Raw genomic sequence first — 27,157 nt, forward strand, 5'->3', positions numbered from 1 at the left:
GTCTCCCCTACCTCCATTGTTAGGGTAGGAGACAAATACCTGTTTTGAATCGCTGAGGACTATTACTGTAACAAAGTACAAGATAACATTTCGCCAGAGGATACACAGAGATTCTTCGAGGAGCAACAATGAAACCAGACAACCTTTCCATCAACTTATCAAACTGCTTGGGGTACTTACTGAACAGTGGGGAGAAATAATAGTAAATAGAGAGCAAACGTAGTTAATCTTGATACAAAGGCTTTCTGATAAATAATAAAATAGAGTTTAAGACTGTCACGCTGGCCTCTGCCAACTCACATCGTGGCTTAGACAACAGGATATAAGACAGGCCTAAACAATTTTAAGATAAACAAATACATAGGCAACAGGGAAATGCTGCATGAATGAATTTCCTCATTCTCCTTTCTCAAGCAATTCAAGAAGCAATCAAAGCACGCTGAGGTTTGGTATTCTACTTCTTTTGACATGTTGCTTTACAGAAGCTTCATAACAGCCCGCTATCAGTAGCTTTGGTGTCACTGTGTGGTATGTAAATGGAATAGGCAGATCTTTGACATAAAAATAATAATCTCTGGTAAAATTACAGTACTACAGTGTATCATAGCATCAGAACTGTGGAAATATTAATACATGGATCTTTTGACAATACAATGTAAGATGTCACTTTGAGCAGTTATTATGCTAATAACAGATACTTATTATAAAACAACATGAAAGAGGTAAGCTATGTGGGTGTAGGAAGGGATATTTAGTATTCAGAAAATGTATTAAAAAGGAAGAAAAAGCAAGTGTTTCATACAGCATCTAATCCTACATTAAGCAGATGAGGAGTTCCCTGGCAGATGGGTGTCAGGGTATCCTGGGACTTGGATGAAGCAGCGCTTTATTTCTCAAGAGTGCACACATGCCAATATAACTTAGAGCATCCTGCAAGCTTCTTTTTGTTATGTAGTCGGCCAAACTGGGACTGAAACCATGAAGGCAGGAGAAAAGTGGCACCAGAGCTTTGAGGATTAATTAGAAAAACTGCTCATCAAATCTACCAGGGTTTCAAGAGAACGTATTCTGCTCTGTGCTCACTGACTTTAAATTAAAAAAAAAAAAAAAAAAAAAAAAAAAAAATTATACTAAAGAAAGAAGGGAACATACCACAGTGAGGAGAAGATCTCATACCAAATTCCCTATACAAAGCAAGCAAACAAGCCAGCATCATGACTGGTTCTATTTCAGCTGAAAGAAATAACGCATTTACATTATGGAAAAAAAAATAAATCTAAGACTATGAAATGATGCATTTAAAGCCAGAATAAACACTGCTTACAAAGGTTTTGTAGTAGAAGGAGAAATCCAGGGAAAGAGAATCTGTTGGCCTGATGCCTAAAGAGTAAATTTCTCTAGGGTTTCAGAAAGGAGCAACTTGTAACTGGTTTACTTTAATTCTCATCTAGGCCCCCTTACTCCACACCAAGGCCTTTTTCCACATAATCTGAACTACAGAGTCACAGCTGGGGCAGAATCATCCATTTGGCACAGTGCTATTACACTGAAAATTTTGTTTAACAAAAAATCCTTCCAGATAACTGAGCCACATGCAGTGTGTTCAGACAACTGAAATAATTCTCACCTTTACAAATATATGCTTCAGCTCTGAAACACAAGCACCACATTTGTGAATACAGAGCATAAAATGCAACACATCAGACAACAGCCATAAATAAAATTCTTACATGCACAAACATAATCCATTTCAAACAGGAATGTTGGTACTTGTGCTGCAGCATTTGGAAATACCTGTCTTTCAACATTAAGCCTTGCAAGAATAATGCTTAGCTGTAATCCAAACCTTAGTGACTGCAGCAGCAGAAGCTGTGTGATTACTTACCACAGCTCCCAGTCTGGGAGAGTGGAACTTGCCACAAAACTTGCATGCAGGTATAAGGAATAATGTAGACCTCTTACCTCAAATAAATAATGCAGGGAGTCATTTGAATTGTGCTTACAGTTGCAATGATTTCATCATGCATAATGCTATGTATTTCCAGGATAACTTCACAGACTGTGCACTAGATCACAGATCCCTTTTCTAACTACTTGGAAATTTGCTGGGTCAACTTTATTCAACCACCAACTCACCTTCCCTACATCTTGCCTCCTCCTTCAGATCCCTACAGCTTTTTCAGCCTTATAACTTTCTAGCCTTTTATATGGTTTTAATTGCCTTTTGTGTTAGAGAAAAAGGCCATGTGAAAAAAACTATCAACAGAAACATGGAACTGAAAGTTACTGTGTTAGTAGAATGACAGCAGCAGACATCTGTAACCAACCACCAATGTGTTCAGATTCCCAAAGCCCCACAAGCCCCATCTCCAGGGGTATCATAGAATCATAGAATCATAGAATTGGCTGGGTTGGAAGGGACCTCAGAGATCATCAAGTCCAACCCTTGATCCACTACCGCTGCAGTTACCAGACCATGGCACTGAGTGCCACATCCAGTCTCTTTTTAAATATCTCCAGGGACGGAGAATCCACCACTTCCTGGGGCAGCCCATTCCAATGCTTGATCATCCTCTCAGTAAAGAAATTCTTTCTAATGTCCAACCTAAACCTCCCCTGGCACAACTTGAGACCGTGCCCTCTTGTCATGCTGAGGGTTGCCTGGGAAAAGAGACCAACCCCCACCTGGCTACAACCTCCTTTCAGGGAGTTGTAGAGAGTGATGAGGTCTCCTCTGAGCCTCCTCTTCTCCAGGCTGAACAGCCCCAGCTCCCTCAGCCTCTCCTCACAGGATCTGTGCTTGAGTCCCTTCACCAGCCGGGTTGCCCTCCTTTGGACCTGCTCCAGGACCTCGATATCCTTCCTAAACTGAGGGGCCCAGAACTGGACACAGGACTTGAGGTGTGGCCTCACCAGCGCTGAGTACAAGTATGTACTGAGTACAAGTATGTCCATTGCAGAAAGAAAACATCCTTTTCCTCTGCTTTTGAGTCTGAATTTTATTATTGCCCAACATTGTAAGAACAAGACATGGACACTGCCAGCCTCTTCCAATAGAAAGTACTTATGCAGTTGTCATCTGTTAGACCTGGAGTGGGCTGGGAACATGATGAGAACAGAGGGCATGTGGGAGTGTATTAAGAGTTTTCCACTATACACGCCCTTTAGAGGCATGCAAAAAAAAGGTTTAGACACAGCCCTGCTAATTCTCATGATCAAATTCCTATTTGACAGTATTCATTTTTCCCCTAAACCTTCAGTTCTAATAATCAAGGTATTGTTACATTTTCAAAATTTCTTTAGAGAATGTTAGTGGGCAGAGCAAAAGAAAAAGCTTGAGAAGAAGATGCCTCCAGAATCTGAAAAGTAGAATCCATTCATTGGATTTCATCAGTTCAATCATTTCATCAGTTCTAAGCCATACTCATCACTGGGATCCTGATTCATGATTTGAACTGTGAAGTCTAGAAGAACTGCTGAATTTCCCTTCCCAACAGGTGAATATAACTCACTTTAGTCTGTGTGCCAGGGAGCCCTGAAAGTTTTCTTGGCATCTTAAGATAAACTGTCCCTTCAGGCTCTATAGTCTCTTCTTGCCTTCTAATACCAAAGTCTCAATTAGACCACGATTAAAGAGGTTGTACTTACAGACACTAGCAGAAGATACAAGTTGTCAGTTTCATTTCAGGTCAGGAATTTTTTTCTCTGTGTACTCTACACTTCAGAGCTTAATGTTTGAATAGAGTTTTACTAACAGGCAAGTCAGATTTGCTGAACAACAGGATTTGGTGTTGACTATCAATTAAACAGGCATAAAACCATCTACACAGATGGTTTCTGTCAGTCAACAGAAGTTTTAAAGGGAAGAGAACTCACATTCATTCACAGAAACATCTTACATATAACTAAAATCAAACAGAATATGTGCCTCACATGATGCTTTAAACTCTTCATTGCCTAAACCAGTGAAAGGAAAGCTTGTATATTGCACAGTATTGGTTAAACGACAGAATTCTACAGCTCTATTTTCTTTGTGGATATGTTTCTTACAATTCAGAGCACTGATCAGATTCTAGAAAAACATGATGCAAAATTGATAACTATTGTTGCTGCTTGGGAGTGCCAGATTAAGGATCTCACTGCATGGAATGTATCTAGACACACAAACAAAAGTAGCTTTAGTCCCACAAGGCTACCAAAACCAGGAGCATAGGAAGCCAGGCTTCCATTGGCGTGCTCATCCCATTTTCACTGAGGCTCAGCTCCAGCTGCTTTAGCCCAGTTTCATTCTGCCTTTCTCACACTTCAGCTTCTGCACAGGTTCAAAAAGATACTATTTTTTAATTGCCAAAGCAAATGTTGCTTTCTCCTGCACAGTTCATCACATGGTTTCCTCATGGAGATGCCGCTGTCCCATACTATTTAATGGCCAAGATTCAGTTTTGGATCTGTAACAAGCTGAAAGTCTGGTAACGTGCACTCTTCTAATTTAGGAATGGAACTTTATAATATTGAAATACTGCAAGAAGCTTCGCTGCTTGCCCTTCCATTTATTTTGTTACTTAGTGTGTTGGATTCTCATCAGCAATTCTTAATTGATGTACTGTGAGCCATGCCATCAAATATTCTCTATGGATCTACTTGGCAACCATGGTTGGTTTCTGATTTTTGGTAGCTACTGATTATTTAGTTCATGATTGCTTCAGAGTAAAGATCTTCTTACATTTTGGAAAGCCCTAATAAATTCTGGGCACTGCTACAGATAAATAATACACAATAATAAGTATTCTTATGTTGGTAATGTATGATGCACAACCATTTTCCAGATGCTACAGAACGAATTGTGCTGCCAACTGAAGAAGCCAAATCCAAAACAGATCCATAAGAGGAATTACTGTTGAATCAGTCTCATAGTGAGAAACACTCCAATCCTACAAACCCTTGTTCACATTATCTTCATCTTCATAAAGTTAATGAAACGCAGCCTTCATCTTACACAGCTGTAAAACCAAAGTGCCTCCCATAGAGGTGACCTGAATGAATCTGAGTCAGCACTGGCATAAAGGTGAGCCAGGACTATGAAGACTTCCAATCAGAGCAAAAAGTGATCTCTTAACACAGTCCTGTGACACCACTGCATAGCAGCATCTGTGCAGAACAGGAGCTGGTGATGCAGAATCTGCCTTGACCCAGGAAAATGGAGAGGCACAACTGTGTTACTGGAGCTGCATCTCCCAAGCATCCTTCCAACCATCCTTTGCACCCTCAGATCTTATAGCAGAACTGACACAGTTGGTTTGTCTGCAGAGTAAAACATTTCTCTGTGTAAAGGACTGCGTTCCTACTCGAGTTGTAAATTAGAGCGTACAGGTTTTAAGAGCAGAAAGGATGGCTAGGAAATCTAGATTGATGCTCTTGAAACAAAAGCTAAAGAACTTCACCCGGATACACAAAAAGAATAAAACCACCAAGAGGCAAAGCAGGCATTTCCTAGTCATCACTTAGCTAATCTTTAGATTTTTAGTCTTTTTAATCCTGCCTCATAAATCAATACCTTTAGCTCCCAATTATTTTAGTAGCAGTCTTTCTGAGCTGTATCATGTAAAGAAAATTAATGACCTTTAAAACAGAAAGTTTGCTTACAGAGACATTAATTGCTATTGTAGCACAGACAAATTGTTAAGCAAGCCCATAAAATGTTTTACTCAAGCACCTCATTCTAGAGAAGGTAATACTTTACTCAAATCCTTGGATAACAACAGGTCAAACAAGATGAAGTTCCTATCAGTGAAATAACCTATTCGGGTCTATTTGCCAAGTATTGTAAACAAGTTATCCATATACATCATTAAGTTCTGAATCTCATTATGATCATATGGTATAAACCTGATGGCAATCACAGTGTCTTAGGCATAAGTAATTTTAAGTAGAGAATCACTATGATGGACAAATTTTATAAATTATTCTCCTTGATTATCACTTGTAATTAGAGGAATTAAAAGCATTAAATGGTCACTTTGATTGTTGGAAGTAACCTTTCAGCTGGACTCTTTCCCTAATAGATGAGGGTTAAATTTTCTGTGACAGCACTTAACCACATTTGGCATGGCCTGCAATTTGATGGTACTGGTATCACATCAGCAGCGAGCTGAGTTGGTAAAACCATTACATGCAGTGTTTGTGTCAGAAGTATCCTTATTTGTATCCTAGAGAGCTGGAAAACATAGCTGGAAAAATTTCCCTATTACCTACTTTATATTTCAGTAGCTAAAATGTTACACGTAGCTATACTATTATTGACGAAAGAATATTTTCACAGGAACTCATACTTTTCTCTCTTTTTTTTTTTTTTTTTCTGCTTAATGGATCTCAACTTTATTAATTTCATCTCCAAATTGTTAGTGTTTCAAATAGCAACCAACAACCACAAGTAAGCAAATCATAGGTAACATCCTCCTCTCCGAAGAAAACATAATATTTCTAATGTAGTACTGCCTCTGTTAGTTAGCACAGCCATGTGAAATTAAATATAAAGCTCTAGTGAGTGATTTTTTTTCTAATTCTGTGTAACAAATTTTGCAAAACTGTCAAAAAGAAATATAGCTCAGTCGCTGAATACAGAATGGAAATTATTTACTTCACAATCCAAACTTCTCTAGTTACATAAAAATAACCTTGCTACAGCAGAAATTTTAGGCTAATACACAAAATTAACCAAGTCCAATTGCATATTATTCTAATAGTTATTTTATAGCCACCACAACATTAGATCTGAATACAAGACATACACTCACAGTTGAAATATGTTTTGTGTGCAGCAGCAACACAGGAGATCCAGGTAGCACCTGGGTCCCAGAACATCCTAGCTGCCTACCTAGGGAGATGATTAGCCATCAAAACACTAGATCTGAATACAAGACATACACTCATATTTGAAATATGGCTTAGTGCACACGTAGTACTCAAAAAAAGGGCAATAGGTATTCATCAGAAAAGGGGTTTTCTAAAAACTATCACCGTCTCTAAAAACTGTATTCGTATACATGCACAAAGGATTTTTTTAGAATTAACTTTACTTATCTCAGAATTAGAATTGATATTTCCATAAAAAAGACTGACAAAACCTCCCTTGCTGTAGAATGAGCAATGTATCACCTTTGTTTTATTTCTTCACTGACATTTATTTAGTGTTTCTTTTACTAGCGTGGTTTTGTTTTATATCAGTTTTACTTGTATTCTAGCACTCATCAGTGTCAATTACACATACCTCTACAGTCCATCCATGAAGGAAATGAATCATTACAGCTTTTAGTTACAGGGCCTGACTTTTTAATGCAAGCTTTTTAAAGCTTTTTTAATGAAGCTCATGCTTCCATCCTCAGCATCACCCAGCACAGGAGCCCTTCCATTACACTGTGCTATCAGCCAGGATTCCTCTGGAGAGCTTTACTTCCACTGGGAAGAGGTAAAAACATGAGCTGTAGTGAATGCCAGCTGGGAAGAGAAATGCATTGCCATATTTTTTTAACAGAAACAGAAGCTGGTCCCCGGTGCAGCTGGGAAGCTGCTTTCAGGCACCCCTTTGGAGCAAGCCAGGGGACAGCAGTTCATTTTCACCAGGAATTCCTTTCTATTTCCTTTAATTTTAACCAAGTCAACCTTCAGGTTGCTGTTTTGCAAGAGATGTGGCCCCACCACCACTCCTCTGGGGCTTAGAGGAACAAGTATTTTGAGCCATGAGCCTGAAGAACAACTCATTTTCTCCAAGGAGCTGCGAGGCTCCTTAGGGCCACTGGTACTGAAGGGCTGAACTCCATCCTGCAGCCACACCATCATAAACTGGGAAACCAGAGCTTCAAGACCATTGGACCAGCTGCCTCTCCAGATCTAGATGAGCTTTTGAAATATCTAGGCCTTTTGCTGAGGACCTAAGAGTTAAATACTATTTACTGCTATGGTTTACACAGTTTTTGAAGTCTTGGCTACACAACACCAAGTGTGGAAGTGCACGGGATTTCCTGCAAGGAATATTTTCATGTAACAGTCTCCCCTTCAGCCTGCCAGGAGTCCAGATGCAACAGTGAATAGCTGTCTGATCTGCTGAAATCAGATCAAATCTGAAGTGTTTCCAATTATGTATTTTGGAAAAATCTTTTGAACAGGTCTCCCTCCCACTTAAGCATCAACTCAACCTCCAGTTTGCCAGGTCTAATGAAGCTGTGTCCTTAGACATTCACAAAGAAGGACCAGAAGAAATGGAGGGGAGAAGAAGAAAGATATAGGAAATAAGTTAATCTTGACTCTCGCTTGTTCTATGCCTGTCTCTCACTTACATTAGTGAAGAACAATAGAATAATGAAAAGAAGAAAGAAAAAACCCCAAACAAAACAGTAAATACACACTCTGTAAACAGAGGATGCTTTTCTCTGTGGCATGCAAAGCAGGCCACAATAATGAGCACTGGCAGATTTGCATGTCAGGTCTTTCCACCATAGCAGAATCCATCTACTGATTCTGTAGGCATGACAAAGTATGGCAGGGTGGGAGGACAGATGATAGGGAAAAACTGAATGAATAAATGGCCTTAGACTTAACTTGTGTCCTCATTCCATCATAAAAAGCAAACAGCAAGGGAACTGGTGTGTAGATCAAACATCCTGGCAGGGTTAGCTGAGCACGTGTGACAATACAGCATACTGCACACATTCTTGGGCTGCCACAACCTGGAGTGTGCAGCAGCAAGACAGGAGATCCAGGTAGCACCTGGGTCCCAGAAAATCCTAGCTGCCTACCTAGGGAGATGATTAGGCTTCTTCCACAGATAACAAAGCTGCAGCTGCTGACTAAGGAGAGCCAAGAGGCAGCCCAGACACACTCAGTGTCTGCTGCAGGGCAGTAAGCAACATTTCTTTCTATGCCTAAGAGAATAGAGTCACCAGGGTGAGGCACTGGGATGGGAACAGGTTGTCTTTGTTTTCAAGCTCTGTCTGCCTTGCTGCTTTGTTATGGATATTTAAAAAGGAACGACAATTCACTTGATCAGCATCTACAACCCCAAATAAACCACCTAGTCCTATGATGCACCTGCTTTCCCAAGAACCAAACACTAAGCAACACTCTAAGTTTTCCAGGCCTGTCCTATTTCATGCTCAGGCAGCCAGACAAAGCTATTTTCTATTATTCAAATGTGTGGAAGAAACAGTCATCTCTACAGACAAACTTGTGGCCTTTGCTCCTTGGAAACACAGAAATGTAGCAATTCAAACTCCTAATGAGACTGCAACACATTTTACTGCAACTTTGAAGTATAACTGTGGTGATCTGTACAGGAAAAAGAAATTGCTACTGGAGATCTACCCAGCCAAAATTCTGCAATAAAAAGATTGTGCAAGAGGCTGTCCACAGGAAAGACATGGGAAGAAAGTCCTTTTGACCTCATTAATAGCAGAGCAGCTTGAACCAAACAGGAATTTACCTTTATCACCATTCTTTTTGCTTTATTAATCCCTACCATTGCAGCTGGATACCCTTGTTATCTAAATAAGCTGGTGAGTTTATACATTAGTGCTGAGCTTTCTAAGCATGAGCATGCTCTTGAACCATCAAGCTGCAGACCTCCTTCCTTCTCTTTCACTCAAATTTCCCCCTTCAGATAAGTCAAGATTAAGCCTACCCTGTGTTTAACTCTGTTTCTCTGGAGTCCTGTTACACTCTTGCCCTCAGAGGCATCTCCTGACAATGAGTTTCATCAGCAACTAGTTCACTGCACGGCAGAGCATCTTTTTAACTTACTTTTGACCTTGCCACTTCTAAGCTTCACTGAATGCTCCTTGTTCTTCCCTTAAGGTAGAATTGCATTTCTTGCTCCATAGGGCTGAGTCCTTCATTGTCTGTAACCTTCTATCATCTCACTTCTGATTCATCTGTTTCATTTCCTCTCCAAGGTAAACAGTCCCAATCATCTCAGCCTTGCATTAGATGAAAGTTTTTCCTTTCTGTTTAAAAACTGGTTTGGGTAAACAGTTAACACTTACTCTGTTAGCTTAGCTTATACCTATAAATTACCCATGCATATTAAATTTGTATTAGCTAGGTTTAACTGAATTAAGTGTATCCACACAGGATTTTTCAACAAATTCCTGAAGTAAGTTTAAAATCATACCTTCTGTAAAAGCAGAGCAAACACTAGTGTAGTTAAGCCATAGCCAGTTTCTGATCCACAAGGACTTCCAAGAACTCGTGTGGTGCTGTGGGAAAGCATATATTTCAGCAGACCCCTCAGAGACAGTCATCTCCATTATCCTGGAATCTATGAAGCCCCTATGCATAACAGCATCTCATTGTTATGGAATACTGTCCATCAGCAACACAGGGATTTGTTACACAATTAACTTAACATGTTTTATCTTGATAGCACCTCTATTTATGGGAGATAGTTTATTGCCTAGACAAGTCAAAATGCTATTAAACCACAGATTTTAATACAGCTGCAAGTGAGCTGCCCTATTGTACCCAGAACACAACAGAGATATAATGAAATCTGCTATAAAAATTAATTCTGAAAGTATCAAATACAAGCATTGTTAAGTTTAAACAAAGGATATTTGCTAGTTCATTCCAAGACTTAGATGCATTCAAAAATCCAGTGAAAACTGGCTTTTACACACACAGACACATGCACGCTTTTGCCCGTGGAATAAAAGTTTTAAATTATGGCTATTAAATGCATGGTATTTCTTAACGATAGCATTCATTGTTATACTCATAAAAATACATTTAACAGAGGAAAAAAAGCAAAGTGTATTGAAAAGCTGCCAATTGATTTTAATAAAAAGTACTTTCCAACAGAAGGCAATGCCTTTATCGACTAGACTACAAAATGCTTCAGTGTTTCACAAGGAATTTTGAAATAGAAACTTACTGAAAGTTACGAAGAAGCAAATAATTCTAAAAATCAAACCTGCAGGCCACTGAGTTGAAAGACAGTAATTTCCCGTGTTAACATTAAGATCCATTATACATGCAACAAATTATCATTTTGTTCAGTCTTTACTTATTGTGTATTTTGCCTTAACAAATTAAAAATTAAAAAAAACACAGAAGAACACCTACACACTTCCATTTTGCCCACTAACTTGTTCCTGCCACCAAGACCCTAAGACAAGTGAGGCTAATCACAGAGAAGAGGTGTATGCATAAAGACAAGAAGCCTAATGCTTAGGTTAGAGAGAGCAGCCACCCAGCCTGTCACTCAGGTTCACCTCTACTCACACAGTAATTGCTGTATTGTCTGGAAAGCTGACTAGACCCATCATGAGCTCAGAACAGTAGTTATCCCCTGATGAATTGTTTTCAAAATTGGTAAATAATACGGCTAATACAAAAGGAGGGAATGTCAGGAAATTGAGCCTCAGAGGCCTCGCTTTCACTCCATGTGACTGAAGTACACTGGTCACTACTACAGCTGCAGTCCTGGGAGAGATGTTCCTTGTTCAGGCTTCTTTGTGTCCACTCCATGTGTGTGTACCCTTGACACTTTTCTATCACCTTCATTCCTCTCTTCCCACAGGGAAACATGCAGGCAGCCTCCTGCCCTCGGCTGCTCCATGCCAGCAGGATGTGCTATCTGGATGGGCAAAGCTGCTGTGAGAAATGCTTGTGCAGTGTCCCATTTAGCTTCCAAGTGCCTTCCTGCCAGCTCACTTCCCCTGCTTAACTCTTCTATCTATAGCTTTCCAATGCCTCCCCTTCGTAATCACACCTCCTACTATTCTGAAGACTATTTTGTGGGAACACTGAACATATTTGTTGGCTCACTGGCCTCTAGCACACTGACTGCTCATTCAATAACATTCACACAAGACTGGAAAAGACTTGTCATCCTCTTACTATCTGGCACTCTGTTACTAGCTTACTACTGTTTCCCTTTGCAGTAAGGTCCAAGTTGGATGTCAGACACAGGAGAATGCCAGCAAAAGCTCCAGTTCACAGTCAGGAACCAGTCACCGGACAGAGTTCAAAACCAAACACACTCTGGCACGTTACCATTAACATGATGTTTGCCAAAAGTAAGCCCTATGACATCCGTCTTTTTGTCAGTGAGAAAAGGAGTAAAACAGGGGGGAAATAGGCTTATTGCAATGCTTTTAAATATTTGGGGGTGTTAACATCATATAGTGATGGCATTACTCAAAAACTCAGGTGGACACTAGGACAGATTCTCCTGCTTCTGGGGCCAAGTCTTCTCAGGCACAAATTCCCACAGAGCTCACACAACATCCAGTGTAATTGCCTCCTGGTTATCTAAATATCAAAGCAAGGAAGGAAAGGATTCAGTCCATAAGTCTGCCTGCCCACTACCCAGCCTGCCAAGCACATCCACCATCCATTTCCATTCTTCCTGCTGTCTGGTTCTGTGACTGAGTGACTTTCCTGGTCTCAGTCTGCTGAGACACATCAAATACACCTGGGGCATTCCTGCCAGTGGCTGAATTGTCAGCTAAAATAATCACCTGGCTGTCACCAAGAGCAACACAGGTAGGGCAAGGGGGAACAGCCCAATATGCATGCTTTCAGTCGATATGGTAAACAGCCAACATATGGTAATTTTAAAGGGGCTGACATCCTGCAGCGATTATAAAAAGGCTGACACTCAGCTGAATGAGCTGACAGTTGAAAGTTACTTCCTAGCACAAAAGGGAAAAAAATGAAAGTGAAATGTGACTGAACTGTTGTCTTGCATGCTCATATTTTGTTGACAAATGTATTTGTAGGTATGAGAATTTGGCCTTTTCTTAAGGTGTCACCACCAGCTGCTGATAAAAAAGCAACCTGAGTCTATTACAGACGTGTTACTCTTCAGACTGATGTTCATGCAAGAGTGAGAGGACAAAGCTTTCTGCTTTTATGAATGTGTTGCAAAGGCTAAGGGTCCATTATCAATAGCAACATTACATACTGTTAAGTATCTCTTCTACATGGAAAAAAAGAGACTACTTGGAAATTGAAATATCACATTATAATGGAATACCTCTTTAAATGTATCACCCTAGGAAACTGCAAGTTTGCTGATGGTTTCAAATTTTAAACATATTTTCTTCTTAAGGGGCTTCAAACCATTGTTCAGTTATTACATTAGTACTTTATATAAACTATCTACCACCAAAAATAGATTCAGGTTAGATGCAGCCTTTTAAGATATCACATCCCCAGCACACTTGTTTTACTGTGTTATAGGACTGGTTTTGATACACTAGGAAAGACAATTTTATGCTGCAGATATATAAACATATTGGTATACAGGTTCATTGTAGCAGCAATGTTTAAATAGAGAGATGGTAGTTCCACATCAAAACCTCAAACTTGCAAGGTCTGAACCTGCACGTGTGCACACCTGACTGTGAGACAACAGTGAGCAGTTTTATTTACAGTTGTATTTATTTATTTTATATGATTGTCAGGTAATTCATATCAATTTTTGGAGTCTGAGTGCACTTGAAGAATCTGCATAGATGTAGTTTCATTTTAAAAATCATCAAAGCATCTTCTAGCACAGAATCATACAAGAACAAAAAGGAAGATCTACAGCATTTTCCTGCTTCAAGGCAGGATAGTTTCTAATCCCAAATAAAACCTCATCAAGCGTGTTTCTGTCTTTTGTGTGGAATGAAGTAAGATTTAGACAATGCATGTTCAATAAAATTGTTACTTTAACAAACTTTAAACCCCTAGATTTATTCCAAACTGTGATTTGCCCACGTTCATTTCTTTTTCTCCGAATGTGAAAATTACTCCCAAAATTAAATCGGGCAAAACAGTTCTCTTACAGCCTTGAAGAATGTAATACACAGAGGGAGTTTCAATTTCCCATTCATGCTATAGCACGTCCTTCTCCTAGGTGTGTAAATATAAGAATTCTTTAAACTCGTACAGCACTTACAACACACATCTGAGTACATCATGTGAGCCTACTAATCCACCTTCCTTTGGATTAGTTTTACAATCTATACCTTACCACTCCCTCCTGCACAGTTTCTACTCATAACCTGTTTTACTCAGTCATAAATCATTTCAAGAAGGTAAAACATGACATGTCTGGGAAAAAGTGATGAACTTGCTTTGCTAGTGTGATACAGAATTTGTCCTTAGCCTACCATGGAGTCAAAAATTACATCTCAGCTTTTAAAATGTTAGCATTTTACAAGTACTTGTCCAAACTCTGTTTGTTGTTTTTTTTAATTTATTAACTTACTAATTCTTTTGACACTTGCACATCCAGGCTGATGTTAAAGTGCTAAAGTTGCTGTCAGAGAGATACAGTACTACCCATACTAAGGGTAGGGGACACTAACAGACATATCAGAGGTGATACTGTGTCCCCCACTATGGTCAGTATTGCACTGGCAACCAGTACTGCCCAGACAGATAGACAACCCAAACACTATTTTACCAATGGTGATTGTGCCCCAGACACTTCAGAGCCAGCACACCCCATTTCCCCACACCTGCTAACAGCAGAGGAAGATGGATTAACTACCTTGTTCTTTTCCTTATCTTTGCACCTAAAATTTACCACTAGATCCCATCACTTCATTTATACATTTTCTATTGTTTTGGCTTTTAAATGTGAGTTGTATTATTCTTGCCTAACTGTTGCACATATGCTTTCCCCCCATTATTTTATGCACCATTGCAATACAATAAGGCTTGGCCGGAAAATGTACTTAGAATTTTCTGCCTTTACTCTTCACGAATCTTACACTTCTGTTTGTGCAGAAAATAGCTCGGTGCATAGTGCAGTTCTGTACTTACCATTTGGTACCTCACCATTTAAAGACTCTGCAGTGGTCTCCATGCCACCTTTCCGAGGTCCTGGCCCTGGCTTCTGAAGTCCTGCACTCATCCTCAGAGTCTTTTGGGCAGCTGTGACAGTCCCTGCCACAGCATTATAAGGGAAACCATGATGTATAGTAAGTGAGGAGCACACTGCACACTGAGAGTACTGATACCACAGGACTGTGTGTCAATGGGTGCAACTGCTCTGGCCTGCATGTTAAAAATGGCAATGGTTCTACCTACATGAGAACAAGTCACCTGTATCAGAAAAAAAAAAAAAAAAAAAAAAAAAAAAAAGAGGAACGTTTTAGGCATCTATTACCTATTTTATTACTGTCTTCCTGCTCCTAGTTCTTAATAACAACATACAGTTCATACTAACCAAGAACCTGTTATACAAAATTATATTATTTTAATGGCTCTGTTCTCTTCCAGCTATTACCATCAGATGTGAATGTATAACTGAGAGATGTATGGATCTGATCATAGGTAACATGCACAGACACTTGTGAAACACAGACTGGCATTGCAGAATATCATTTTTTTACAGATTTTGCTTGTACCTGCAGACTACACAGATACTATGGATAGTTTTGAGGTACCAGGAATGAAGCCACAGTCTGTGGCATAGCTTGATTTAACAGCCTCTTGTGAGGATTCAGGTCTAACTCCAAAACAATAGTAGTTAGGTATAATTGTGATTGAATTACTTTACCAGTTAGTAAGAAAGGCCTTAATAAGTGTTCTGAATGCAATAACATGCATAAAAGATGTATGAAACAGTGCCTGCAGTGAGAAAGGTGGTGTGTCTAACCAACAGGCAGAACATGAACAGTAGAGATCAGACTAGACAGAGAAGCCAGAACCTTGTTCCTGCCCCGAGCAACATTTCCTAGCACTGGGTGATTTCAGCCCTGATGTAGAACTGGCTGATTACCTCATGACAGTCCTGTGGTAAGACCCTTCTTATAAAGATTCCCTGAGCCATGCTGACCTTGATCACCTCTGACTCTCCAGCCTCTACATGGCTTCTCTCAGAATTGATTCATCATTTATTTACTTCAGCACAGGGTGTGTCCTCTTGACAAGTTCAAGAAGTGGCGTGGTTCAGACCCCATTTTAGGGTCTAATAAGGCTGTGCTTAGAAGACCACAATAGTAGGGGACAGAAAGTTTCCACAGCATTAGCCACCTCCCTGCTGTGGCATGCAGATAAAGTCAGGTTCAGGATGAATGTCCAACCCTTTGTTACCATCTTGCTTCTCTTAGTCTCTTGAAAACCTATGGCTTTCTTTCCCATTAAGCTCTAGGTTTTCTCCCTTCTCCCTCTGGGAACATATTCATGGCCTCCCTCAAACTTAAGTGTTCTCTGTTTAAAGAAAACTTTCCTCAAATGCACAACAGGCAAATTCTGACTGCACACACTTAAGTGACTACAGAACATCTGTAGATGTCTGTCTTTGAGGTCATGCCAGCAAGTTCACCATTTCCCTGCATCCATCTTAACAGCCATGTGTCATTTCTGGTGTCACCCTGCGAGTGCACGGATGTAGGGAAGAGTGTGGATGGTGGCTGCTCCAGTTAAGGCAGAAATCAGTTTATCACTTGGAAATTTCAGCACGTCTCCCCAACACAGTAAAGTATAAACATGCTTCCAGTTATAAATCAGCTCAAACAGAGGCAAAGACTTCTTGTTCTCCAAAACTGGACTGATCTTCCAGAGATCACTTATTAGATCAGGGGAAATTTAGAATAAGAACACTTCATACGAGAGTCATGGGACAGGACAAAAAAATGGTGATTGTTTCACTTCTAAGATCTTTGGGGATAGGCTTTCTAGCCTGCCATATCTCAAATCCAGCTAACTTAAATATTATTGTATCTGTTGGCTTTGGCAAGGACTGGCTGTTGCCTTTTATTAGATATGAAGAAATAGGTGGGAGAGAGAGCCAATTAATTATTAAAAGTGGCTTTCACATATTTTGATCATCTGGCTGTCTTCGAAGCACACTCAATAAAGTTAACAAGGCTAACCAGGGCACTGTATAATGTCTGTGAAGCCTAGATAGGCATTCTGCAAACTCTGTGAGATTCTGTTGTGTGCTTCCTTAACTCCACATGGACCCAATACACACTTCATAAAGTTCTTTTGTCTCAGAATAGTAACCTTACAAACTCCTTCCTTCCAATCCTACTCAAAAGCTTCTGTTTTCAATTAGTTTACCTGCAGGGACTCCCTCTCCACCCTCCATGCCACTCCATTTCACTCTTAATTCACCTGAAGAGCAGAAGCACATCTTACCCCTCCATTTTCATCTGCTTCTCTTTGAGGACCTGTAGTTATCCTCCCCATGTTGTGTTTGATTCACGTGGTAACTACCTCAATACAATAACATACTATATTTGAATTCTCAGCAAAGCACAATGCATATTTATTCTACTATATTCAATATCAAATTGTTACTAGATATAACAGCTGCCACAACTCTCCTTGGAAGATATTAGCCCTTTAAGTCCCTTTTCACAGAGATTTATCTTGAGGATGTTAGTTTGGATCCAAAAAAAGATTTTCTGCTATGAGCTCCTGGAAATGAGTACAGACTCAGTAATAACCTCAGTGAGACAACCATCATTAGCTAATAGCAAAAAAGAGGTGTCAGTGGTGCTTGAGGCACTTGCTGAAATCAATTAACACTGAGTCTATGCTAACGGAACAGGCACAGGTTCCAAACCATTTTATTTTCATTCTCCCACTCAAAGATAACAATCTTTTGCAGATGGCCTAGAACTAAATGGAGAAATTCTCATTTTACCTCCCTGTAGTATTTTCAGATGTTGATCACTTTGAACAACTTGTGCAGAACATCTTTGCAGAAGGAATAAACTCTGAAACTATAGGACAAAGTGTTCAGTGGAATGAACTCAGAAGCCCAGAAACAGTAAGCATATTAACCAAGCTTTGGGGCTTCAGTCTCTTAATTTTTATCCACCAAACACTTGTTTTTCAGAAAGGAAACTATTTCTATTTTGCTTCTATAACAAGATCAGTCTTCACTTAATAGAATGTATAATGAAAATAACAGCTGTATTTTAAACACGAGGCAGAAGCCATTAAGCATGGAAAAAACTCTTTTTCTAGTAAATCAGGGCTGTCCAACAAATTTTATACACGACTGTCCTTGTCCATACTATGAGCCAAATTTCCTTGTTTAATCCCAGTTAAGATACGCTGGTTACTATAGTTTCTGGAAAAAATCCTATTCCCTTTCTAGCTCAGAATGCAATGTGGGGAAATGAAAAAAAACGGAAGTTTTTGTTACAGACAGAGGAGAATTGCAGAGCCATGGGGAAAAGTTGAGGAGTGAGGAAGGAAAGACTGCTGCAGGTTGGATCGGGCCTTGAGCAAACTGGTCTGGTGGGAGGTGCCCTTGCCCAAGCAGGGGGCTCATAATTAGATGATCTTTATGGTCTCTTCTAACTCAAACCACTCTATGATTCTACAACCCACAATGTCTTTCAGATCTGCCCTTTTTTCCTCTGGATGTTTAAACATCACATTAGGATCTGACCCAAGCACTACTTCGGTGAAAATTATCATCAGTGCTCCTGTTGGAATTTTTCCTATTTACATCTGCAGCTCCATTTTCTTTAGTATTGGGGCATTTTCTGAGACAAGTTGTTAGAGACTAATAACTCTACTGTGATTGTGCCACTTGTATACCCTTACTGAATAATGGCTACTGGCAGATAGTACAGAAATTCACCTAGCACAAACTGCTGGGAAGTAACCCCAGCCACTATGTGAGTGGCAGGGCTACAGCCAGGCAGAGAACAACCAAATATGGAACCAAACAGAACCCAAACCACTTCACACATCAGCAGCTATATCTCCCTCTTAGGTCTGAGCAATTAAGTAAACCTTAAACTCAGCACTGTAAGAGTTACTGTGCATAAAGGTGAAGTAGGACACAGTAACCTTCTACCACGGATAGAGAGAGTCTAAAACCACTGTGAGCATCTAGCAAAACTCTGGGAATAGCATGCAACAACATGGATATTATTCTTTTCTAGCTTCATTGATTATCCATTGTTTGAAGCCTCAGATTCATTACAAGCTGGCACTTAGCCCTTGGACAGGAATTCCCGTGAATACTGGGCTTTTGAGAAGAGCTCTACACAAGTCAGAAGGAGATGCCATGTCCTGGCCAAGCTCTGGGCTGTCATGTGCAGTCCTGAACAGGGCTGCTTTCCAGTCTCAGCACATAGGCACAAGCACATACCACTACATCTGAGTCAGGGCAATGTCCCAACTGCTCAAGAGGAGATAACAATGCCCTTTTCAGTGCTGCATCTCCTTCCAAGTAGGAATCCTCACAACCCTTCTGCAGCCAAGAGGAATTTGCCTCTAACCAAAGAGCCAATTCTGTGTCTTCTGCATACAAAATCTGTGGTTGTGTTTCCGATGACTCAAGCTCCCACCCATGTTTAGCTCCCACCCATGATGTTCATTGTTTATGTCCCTGGATTTGTTGCCTAATCAACTACATATGCACTTAATTTCACTTTGTAATTACCCTAAGTAGTACTTATTTTCATTAGATCTCTGCATTACAATGAATACTTCTATGTTTAGCCCAGGAACCAGAGTGTGATCAGCTTTATCCACTTATTGATCATTTGGTTGAAAAATTTAGGCAGCTGTTGCCTCTGCCAAAACATTTCTTATGCAATTTTTTTTTAAGGGGAAAACTGTTTTAAATAGCATATTCTTCTTTCAGAAGTCTCAATGGTGTGTTAAGGGTTTAATGATTCACTCATATGAACTAGCATGTATGTTTTTTTTAGTACAGACATAGGCAAAGAACAGAAGTCAGTTCCTTCCTCTCCTTCTTTATGCTTTAATTCCAACAGCAGCTCTGGACCTCATTCTCCACATTCTAGATTCTCAATACACTACCTGAAAATAAATAAATTTTAAATGTGCATTTACTCTCCTGAAGGTAAGATGCTCTACCATATGACCAAAAGGAATTCTCAGACTATGAGATAAAAGTAATTTTGGACCTATGAAAATTATGGGGGCTATTCCAAATATTTCTTCTCCCTATGGATTCTCTGAGGTCTAACAAAAGATGAGTTTATAAATCCCTTCAGTTTAGGTACAAGCCATTTCTTTCTTTGTCTCTATTCTTCTCATCTGCTTATTTTTGTAATGAAGGCACTATCCTAGGTTTATCTACAGATTCTCTCACTAGAAAGCAAAAGAAGTATGAGAGGCAGAGTACATCAAATGCATGGAAATGCAGAAGTAGACCTGCCTGCAAAGCAAGGCAGTTTCAGTTCACGGTGAATTTCCTCTTTTGGAATTTTTTTTAAATCTGAATTAATTTTTTTATTCTTCTCAAAGCAGATGGCCCTTGGGCGTTGCTCACTGAAGCAGGTTAATGGTATGGTTAATAGCTTTGCTGCCCACAGCAGCAGCAATACTAAACACCAAAGCCTCCCTTCCTGAGGTGTCTGCCAAGCACCATGGCTCTGGGCTGCCATTCCAGGTAGACATATCTGGAAGCCTCCCATGTTGCCATGAATTCAAGTGTGCCCTGGAGCTCTGACCTGGGAGTATGCAGGACAAATATCCAAATATGAGACTTGGCACATCCTGACTCTGTGACTTTGGGACAGACTCACTACCCAGACAGCCAGCAGGCTCTGCAAGCTCTGGAAGAACACGGTGCTAGCACAGAACAAGCTTTTTTTTCTGGCCGTTTCATCAGGAAGACACTGAACTGTGCAGATCAATACCAATATCATGATGGCCTACAGCATGGTAAGGAGCAGGTTAAGGATGAAGAATAGGTGCTTAAAAGTGGGCCTGAAAAAGACAGAGTTGATTTCTGAAACATTCTTAGCAATGAATTATCTAGAAAGACCAATTATTCTCCTGCTCCGTTCACACTTAAAAAAAAAAAATCTGTCTGGCATCAAACTCTCAGAATAACAACAGCCACAAGTAAAATTTCTGCCATCTCTGGGTGACTAAGATTTTGTCCATCCAGGCAGACCACGGCCTGACCTTGACTATTCATGCCTGCATTACATCTTGGCAGGGCCACAGCCCATTGATACATCTGGCACAGAGCCTCCAGTACTTGGAAACTACAGGTAGTACAAGTTGTTGCATTTGATATGATTATGAGGAGAAGCTGCTACCATCAGCATCTGGTAGTGTTGTCTACCTCTACTTTCTTTGTCCCACACACCACAGACTCATAACCATTACTGATTTCAGTTTCAGCTTCTGGCTCTTAACTTCAACTTGCTCAATGGGTGGGCCCCAGTTCTCTGGAAAAAAAAAACAAAAAAATGCACCTAAGCCTCCAGGAAAAAGACAGAGGTTGACAACTACTGTCCTGTGCACAAAGGAACTGCCTGAGGTAAAATCAGCACATCTGACCTGAGACTGGAGTGATCCACCTCCAGGAAGAAACTTCCCAAGCATAAACTGCATTTCTTAGGCTTTCTTTAAATGTAAACACATAGGAAGATGAGGCTTTGCAAACAAACCAAAGTTAAATACACAAGATAAACTATATTAAAAAAAGCATTTTCCATGAAGTCTTCCCCTCTTCCTGACCTACCACTTGTGGGGGATAAATGAACAACCATTGTATTGTTGATAGCAATTGTTCTTTAAATACACTGGTGGAAGGCTTTCAGAGACTGATGATTAGATCAGATCACGTGTACAGCAGAACATAATTCCCAAGTTACTACCAAGTGCCTTTCCCCAAAGCACTCAGCTTTTCCTTTCTAGAAGCTCACACCTGGGTACCACTCTCGCACAGCGATATCACAGGCAAGATTTCTGGGAAATGACATACAAATAAGCCCACAAAACACTTCAGAACTCTTAAATCAAACACCGGCAAATTGTTTCCGAACCAGAATACAATGTAGCCTGCCCAGATAGCTTCCTTTTGCTGTAACCTTGGTGTGTTCATTTCCATGTAAATACACAGAAAGTTCTTCCTCTTGAAGCTACTTCACAGGGGGGCTTGTATCTGGAATGTAGGCATAAAGTGAAGGCTCTGGGTGAGTTTGTAAATAATTTATGCTAAATGATTTGTGCAAAGCACAGGAATACGGGGGTTTTCCTCAGTAAAAAACAAAATAAGATGTTCTTATGGGAGTATGCAATGTTACCAAGTGGTTGCCCAGGACCAACTTCTGAAGACTTGATGGGCTAGGAAGTACTTTGGAAAATGGATACACTGTAACACCTTGCCTGTCGCTGAGGGCTTGGAAGTCCGGCTAGGAAAATTATGGTCACAATGTCAGCTGTGCTAAAAATCACCCCAAGTCACCAATCCACAAAAGAACTTGCAGAGCTGCCTTCAACTCAAAGTGTTCCTTACACTGCTCCTTGCAAAGATGCTGTCACTCCACTATAAGCTGGAAAGCATCCTTGGTAAAATTTACAGGCCTGTGCCCCTTTGCACCAAGCCAGAGAGCAGCAAGGCAGTGTGACAGCCCACCTGCCCGGGATGTCACAGGCTTCAGCTCTGCCTCGGGCCAGGAATAAACAGCCAGGATTGCGTGTTGTTCTATCCCCCAGTCACCCACTTTGCCATCCTGGAGAACGTCAACATGTTGCAGTACACCAAGTTAGACCTACATGCTTTTAACTAAAATAACAGCAAACATTGTAGGAGTGTTGAAAAATATTTTCTGATGTGTTTTGCTTTAAGAAAAAATAGCATCCTCACAGGGGCAACTGTCTTCTAAATCCTAAATGCTGCTATTTCTGCTTAATTTTCTCCCATGTAAATGGGAACTATGCTTCCAAGCACCAAGTACTGTATTCTTAACAAATTATAAAGTCAGGTCTTAATAATTTCTCTTCTCATGCGTTGGTCAGAGATGGTTTCAACACAGGAAGATATATAGGATGTAATCTAGTTCTTCCTCCAACAAAGCACTTAAGCACAGACTTCAGCATGTCAGCATCCCAGCTGAGGAGAGTGGGATGTATTTCAAGTTATGCATGTGTTTCACAATCTTATTAAAGTTCAAAGACAAATTAAAAAAGAACATGAAGCAAAAAAACCCTCCAGTATCCATATAATTGACCCCATGGTTGTACCTTCTACTGAAATTCCATAGAATTAGGAAAATGCTTTCTCTGGTTAATTCAGCAATGTTCCTTTTGGATGCAGTGACAAAAAGTAGCTTTATTATAGCATAAATTTCTCCTGGCTCCATTTCAATGGAAGCAAAACTCTTTCTATCTCCAGTGGAAATTGAGCTCAATGATAACTATAAGACTTTTGATAACAGAAATGTGATCCCAAAAAACAAATCCAGAGAGTGGAATCATGAGATATTGTAAAAGCTTAATATTTCGATATTTTTAAGTATACATGTGTCAGGAAACCATGTGCTAACATCCTTTACAATTTCCACATACACTTCCAGGATATACCAGTGCACTCCTGAGATTTGCTTAAGGGTCAGATAAAAATTGTACTGTTATTATAATCCATTTAGAAAGTTCTTAGATGAAGCTTCCAGCAATACTTGGGTTTTGTTTTGTGTTTGGAATGTTTTTTCACAACAGTGTTGGATCTTCATATAACTTCAATTGGTTTTCCCCTTCTCATCACATTTCTGGTGTCACTATTTTACCAGATATCTGAAATGCTTCTGCATTAATAAGTACTGGTTGTCCTGGGACAGCATCCAGAAAAGATACATATATTTAGGAAGGTTTGAAATATCACAGCACTTCCCAAAAATACTAGCTTTCATTGCAAACACCTTGGCAATGGCAAACCTGGAAAAACTGATAGTGAAAGAAAACTGAAAAAAAATGTATCACTGTCACAGTACTTTGGCATGGCTACACTTAGGACAATTTGTTTCTATGTCTAGAAAATTCTGGCAAATAAAGAATAAAACAGTGCAATACCGAGGTTTTTTTTCAACACATTAATTAGACAGATCCTAGATAATCAGGCCTCCTCTGGTATTCACTCAACTTCAATCATAACTTTTTGCTTTCTTCATGTCCACTATTGGTAAAACATTAGACAGACAGTGTGGCACATCAGAGAGTAACTACTGAGCATGGATTTCTGCTGATGGCAGGGCTTTTCAGTGCTCAAGGCACTGGTTCAACCAACTCGGGTAAATGGCAACCTTGTCTCTACATTTTAGTTATTTTGAAATAAAAGCATTGTAAATTCCAGTAAGTAACATGATGCAAGGAAAGGGAGCTCAGGAACAATCATGCACACAAATCATTTAGCTATGTACAGGAACATGCAATCACGATAGAATGAATTTTTTATAAACTCAAGGGAGATGAAATTCTGTGATCTTCTGTCACAATATGTAAACCACCAGTTATCATTTTAAAAATAAAGCCCTTGTATCTGCCTTCTTAGTCTGCAAAGGCCCTGTTCAAATGATCAGCCACTGATACTCTCTATTAATTAAAACAATAAGACAGATTTTACCAAACAGCAGTGAACCCAAAAGTATATGAGATAAATACAACAAACTCGAGGGTCTCCAGCTAGGGACACCATATTTTCAAAATACCTTGTATTTCTCATTATATTTGCAACTCTAGTCATGCAAATACATGGTGTGATAGAGCTGTTGCATTAATTTATTACACTGCTGGTTTACATTCCTTCATTGTGCTACTATTCTCTTACACATTTCTAACAAAACCAAACTATAGTAAAACTAGTTGAAGAAACACTGTTCAAATCCTGTACATTGCAACATTTTTTTCTTTTCTTTTTTCTTTTCTTTTTTCTTTTTTTTTTTTTTTTTTCTTTCATTTATGCTAGGACTATAATCTGGTTTGGGGTACCTGTCCATTTAGAGGATCATTCGGATTTCAATAGAATACAAACGGATGTGTTTTACAGCCTAGCACACACGGATCACTCCTCGCAACCATCACCGTATTAGGATGAAACTTACACATTTATCCGTCTCTGCCTATTATAGACCTACAAACACAGCAGAATTCATTGGCTTCAGTTCGGTAAACCCACGCCGAAGAAAAAATGAATGGAAATGAAGACAGTACCCACAGACAAAAGCACTGATCAATGCACTCTGCTGACACTATCTTAATGGCAACCTTTTTCCATCCCATCCTCCCTACTTTCCGATTCTTCCAGCAGCAGACATATCCGCACTAAAGAATGCGATCTGACCCATTTCTCGCTGAACTCCGTCACCTGCAGGTTTTCACCCGGCAGCGAGCAGCCGTCCCCCGGTCCACAATGACACAGCAGGGCTGGAGGGACACGGCGCCCGGGCTCCTTCCCCCAGGTGACCTCGCCCCTCGCCTCCGGCTGAAAACCCCGGCGAGGGGAAGGGAGCGGCGGCCCTTCCGGCAGCGGCCCCTCGAAGTGAGGTAAACTTTCCCGGCCGCACCTGGGCCGCCGCCCGCGGCTCCGCTCCCGCAAGGGCGAGCGGGGGGAACAATGCCCGGAGCCCCGGGCCCCGACGCCCCGACCCCGGCCACGGCCCGGCGCCTCCCCGCCCCGCCGCCCCCGTGTCCTCAGACAACCTCCGCCGCCGGCCCCCCGCCTCCCGTCGCCGCGTTGACAAAGGGCGGCGCGGGGCTGCCCGCGGCGGCGCGGTCGGGCGGGAACGGGAATGGGAGAGGGAGCGGGAAGGGGAGCGGGAACGGGCCCGCCGCCCCCGCCCGCCCGCCCCGCCGAGCGCGGCCCCGGGCAGCCGGCCCCTCCGGCGGGCGCGGCGCCGGCCGGCCCCTCCGGCGGCGGAGCGGAGGGGAGCGGAGCGGACCTACCTTTTTGTCCTCTTTCTCGCTGCCGTGCCTCCGCTCCGGGTGGCCGCTGTCGGCGGCGGGGGCCGGCTCGGCGGGCTGCCCATCGCGGTGGTGCGGGCGCTGGTGCGGGCAGCCGCCAGACCCCGCCGCCGGGGGGATGGGCTCCGGGCACGGAGAAACTCCCTTAACATCCATCTCCATCTTCCAGTTCACTGTATTGCGAGACAAAAGCAGGCAAACACTTTCCACCACCCCGCGTCTTTCTTCTGCTTTCCTTTCTCCCTCTTTTTTTTTTTTTTTCCTTTCCTTCTTTCTTTCCTCTTTTTTTTTTTTTTTTTTTTTTTTAATTCCTTCCTTCCTTTTTTTCCCCCTCAGGAGGCCGTGACACGCATGGCTCTGGCCGCCGCTGCTGCACCGATCCGGCGGCTGCAATTCTCCCCTAGATCCTCCAGACTTTTGTATCCAGCGTGTGTGTGTGTGCGTGTGTAAGAGTGAGTGTGAGTGTGTGTGTGTGTGTGTGTGCGTGTGCGCGCTGTGTCCTTGGTGCGATGGCCTTCAATCGCCCCGAAACAGCAAACGCTAACTAAGCAGATCTCTCGCCACGAAGATCAACTCCCAACCCCGGTCTAATTGTGGTGGTTATTTACTTTACGCTATCTATGTCCCAGGCCCGGACAAGCCCTTCTGGCTGCAGCCCTTTGAACAAAGTTAGCTGGAGACAGCCGAGCCCGGGGAGGGGGTGGGGGCGAGGGGAAAACGCCGGGGTTTAACACGGGGGAACTGACAATAACCCGGTAATGTCAAGTAAAAGTTAAACCTCCCCCTCCCTCCCCTCCCCCTCCCCTATCCACATCCCAGGCAAGCGCAATACAGCAAAGAGAAACAAGCGATTTTCAGACCTGTGCAAGGTGCTGGTGGTGAGAAGAGGCGAGCATTTACCCGATTGTTGGTTTTATTTTATTTTCCCCTCGCCTTCCCCCCAGCACCACCCGGTACTGCAAATGTGGACTCCTTGATGTTAATCTCCTTTCCGTGGTCTGAGCGTATGTGTGTGACTGGAGCTCCCTCTCTCTCAGGCTGCCAGCGCCACGCAGCATTGCACAAGGAGAACTGGAGTAAGGAGAAAAACAAGAGGAAATCCAGGCTGGAAATCTAAATCAGTACCAGCCACCAGCTCTCTGATTGTATCAACACAAGTACAAGAAGAGAAAGGGAGAAAGAATCGTGTGAAAGCTGCTAAATCAGTCGTGACTGCATGAGCACAAAATTATTTTATTCCTCGTGTTAGCTTCCTTCTCAGACTGAAGTTAGACATGGTCAGAAAAAATGCAATCTCATTAGGAGTGTTTTGTACCCAAACAAGAATTTCCTCAGTGTCACCAGAGCCAAGCCAGCTCCTCAGCTATTCCCCTTTTCGTTTTGAAGAGATGAATGGCAAGCATAGACCTGATCGTTCTTAAATCAGGACACCATCAGGTGACCAATCTGCACTTCTAAATATAACACC

At 41.3% G+C, this 27,157-nt stretch overlaps 1 protein-coding gene across 4 annotated transcripts in view; it reads right to left on the reverse strand.

The window, feature by feature from the left end:
* The window catches only part of RBMS3 (RNA binding motif single stranded interacting protein 3), a 706,618-nt gene extending 679,916 nt beyond the window's left edge, over positions 1 to 26,702 (reverse strand). For 2 of the 4 annotated variants that reach the window (XM_071735450.1, XM_071735454.1), the window contains exons 1-2: positions 26,550 to 26,702; positions 25,672 to 25,862 (exon numbers count right to left, since the gene is read on the reverse strand). In XM_071735450.1, coding sequence (XP_071591551.1) covers positions 25,672 to 25,851 — 180 coding nt within the window. In that variant the 5' untranslated portion in view covers positions 25,852 to 25,862; positions 26,550 to 26,702. Of the gene's footprint in view, positions 1 to 25,671; positions 26,491 to 26,549 lie in introns of those variants that run through there. The other 2 variants (XM_071735452.1, XM_071735451.1) reach the window with 2 other exon arrangements.
* Positions 26,703 to 27,157: the final 455 nt, after the last annotated feature.

The sequence above is a fragment of the Heliangelus exortis genome, chromosome 2 (genome assembly GCF_036169615.1).
Source record: "Heliangelus exortis chromosome 2, bHelExo1.hap1, whole genome shotgun sequence".
Taxonomy (NCBI): Eukaryota; Metazoa; Chordata; class Aves; order Apodiformes; family Trochilidae; genus Heliangelus; species Heliangelus exortis.